Below are 1,822 nucleotides of genomic sequence, written 5' to 3' on the forward strand. Positions count from 1 at the left end.
CATTCCTGCCCACTGCTCCTCAATATATAGAGGCGAGATCAGTGCCCTCTTGTCTGGGGCTGTTGGAGGCACATGCTGCCTGTTGCAGAGGGTCTGGCAGACAGACCCAACCTGCACACACAGATCTCCCTCTCACCACTGTTATGCTGCATTAAAGCCCGACAGCTTTTATGGACCCATTCTGGGGACGTGCAACTGCTCGCAGCATATTGCAGACCCTGCACAGGCAGGGTGGTACCCTCTGGGCACAGTGCCCCCAGAAACACATGCTGGGCTTACCGGGGCTGCTCCCCCTGGGCTGAACCAGCCGGGCCTCTCCCAGCCATGCCGCTCCTGGAAAACACAGCCCTGTCGCAGCAGCTCCTATGCAAGCGAAGCCAGAGAAATGGGAATGAATTTGTTAAAAAAAAAAAACCCAACCTTTCCCCTGCGTTTTTGGCAGTGCCCAGGCTGCTCTCCTCCAGCGCACACTCAAGACTCGACTTGTGACCCCTTGGTTTTGGCTATCAGTCAGCTCTGCAGTTTGTCTTTGAAAAGAGTGGCAAACCCCAGCTGCCTGCAAACTGCCTGATAATTTTGTCCTGCCGCCCCCAAGAAAGGTGTTTGCCTCAACGGCAGCAGATGGGCCGGAATCCGGCAGCCCAGCTGCGCCCCCCGCCACAGCTTGTGCTACGGAGCACGAATTACAGACTGAGAGACGCTAAATCCAGGGAGCAAGATTCCCCCCGATGTTTACAGGAGTAATTATATAATAACATCGAAGCTTTATATGGCAACCTTCTCATTCCTCCTCTGTGCTCCCAGGAAAATCTCTCTGCACGCAATTAATTAGGGACCCATTAAGATATTTTTGTTTGGTGCCTCCGTTTGGAAAAGAATAGATTTTGTTGAACATTTCAGAAATGATTCAGCGCCTATTTATAAAACACAGCACATGTTCTGGAGCTGCATGTATAAATACCAGGCTGTCAGTCAAATGGGCATCGCTTATTAGACACGCTATTAAAAAATGAATTGCATCCTCGGTGACAGAAAACAACTGAGCTGTCAGCCAAACACCAGGGGACGGCAGGGCAGGCTGTCGGCTGGACTGCTTGAGCCTCTGCCCTGCATCAGAAAAGGGATGGTGTGAGATGAGTTAGTGACGAGCAGAAACGGTCTCAAGAAACGCAGCTGCTCCTTGCCGGGGCTGGCAGTGCTGGGGTGGGATAAGGCACTGGCCCCGGGTCACCCCGAGCATCTTGGCAGCAGTGCTGAGTCTGGGGGCTCTGAGCTACAGTTGCTGCAACGCTGCTGATGCAGTGAACCACTGGAAACTAGTTTTTTTCCTCAAGTACTGCATCTCGAAAGCATTCACCTACGGAGATTTGTGCAAGGAAGCTGGTGAGGCTGGGAGCAGGGAGGAGCCCTGGCTGGCAGCTCCAGGGAGCAAAACCAGCAGGGACTTAGGGGGTGTCAGCAAAATCGCCTCCATGGAGGCACAGCTGCTCCCTGCTCCTCCCACATACCTGCCCGTGCCCTGGCCTCGCTCCATGTTGCAAGACGCTGTTTTGGGGAAGAAAAGCTGCTGCTGAGCTGTGAGCAAGGCATGGTGAGCGGGCACCAGGAGATCCCTGTGAGCATGCAGCATCCCACAGCCCTCAAAACTGACCCCGAGCTGGACTGGCAGTGAAGGAAATAAGCCTCTGAGCCCTTCTCTCCACTTTTCCTTTGCCCAGCAACCATCACCGGGCTCTTAAGCCATATCTTCTAAGTTAAATACGCTTGGCATCTCTACTATTAAACTGTCCATGGCCCCAGTACCCTCACAGCAAGCTTAGGG

At 53.5% G+C, this 1,822-nt stretch overlaps 1 protein-coding gene across 1 annotated transcript in view; it reads right to left on the reverse strand.

Moving 5' to 3' along the window:
- Positions 1-1,822, reverse strand: part of SARDH (sarcosine dehydrogenase) — a gene marked incomplete at its 5' end in the record, with an annotated part of 24,946 nt that overhangs the window by 12,448 nt on the left and 10,676 nt on the right. The window contains 1 exon segment of the mRNA XM_010139208.1: positions 280-363. Within this exon segment, the coding sequence (XP_010137510.1) occupies positions 280-363 (84 nt within the window).

The sequence above is a fragment of the Buceros rhinoceros genome, unplaced genomic scaffold (assembly GCF_000710305.1).
Source record: "Buceros rhinoceros silvestris isolate BGI_N320 unplaced genomic scaffold, ASM71030v1 scaffold1417, whole genome shotgun sequence".
NCBI classification, from domain to species: domain Eukaryota; kingdom Metazoa; phylum Chordata; class Aves; order Bucerotiformes; family Bucerotidae; genus Buceros; species Buceros rhinoceros.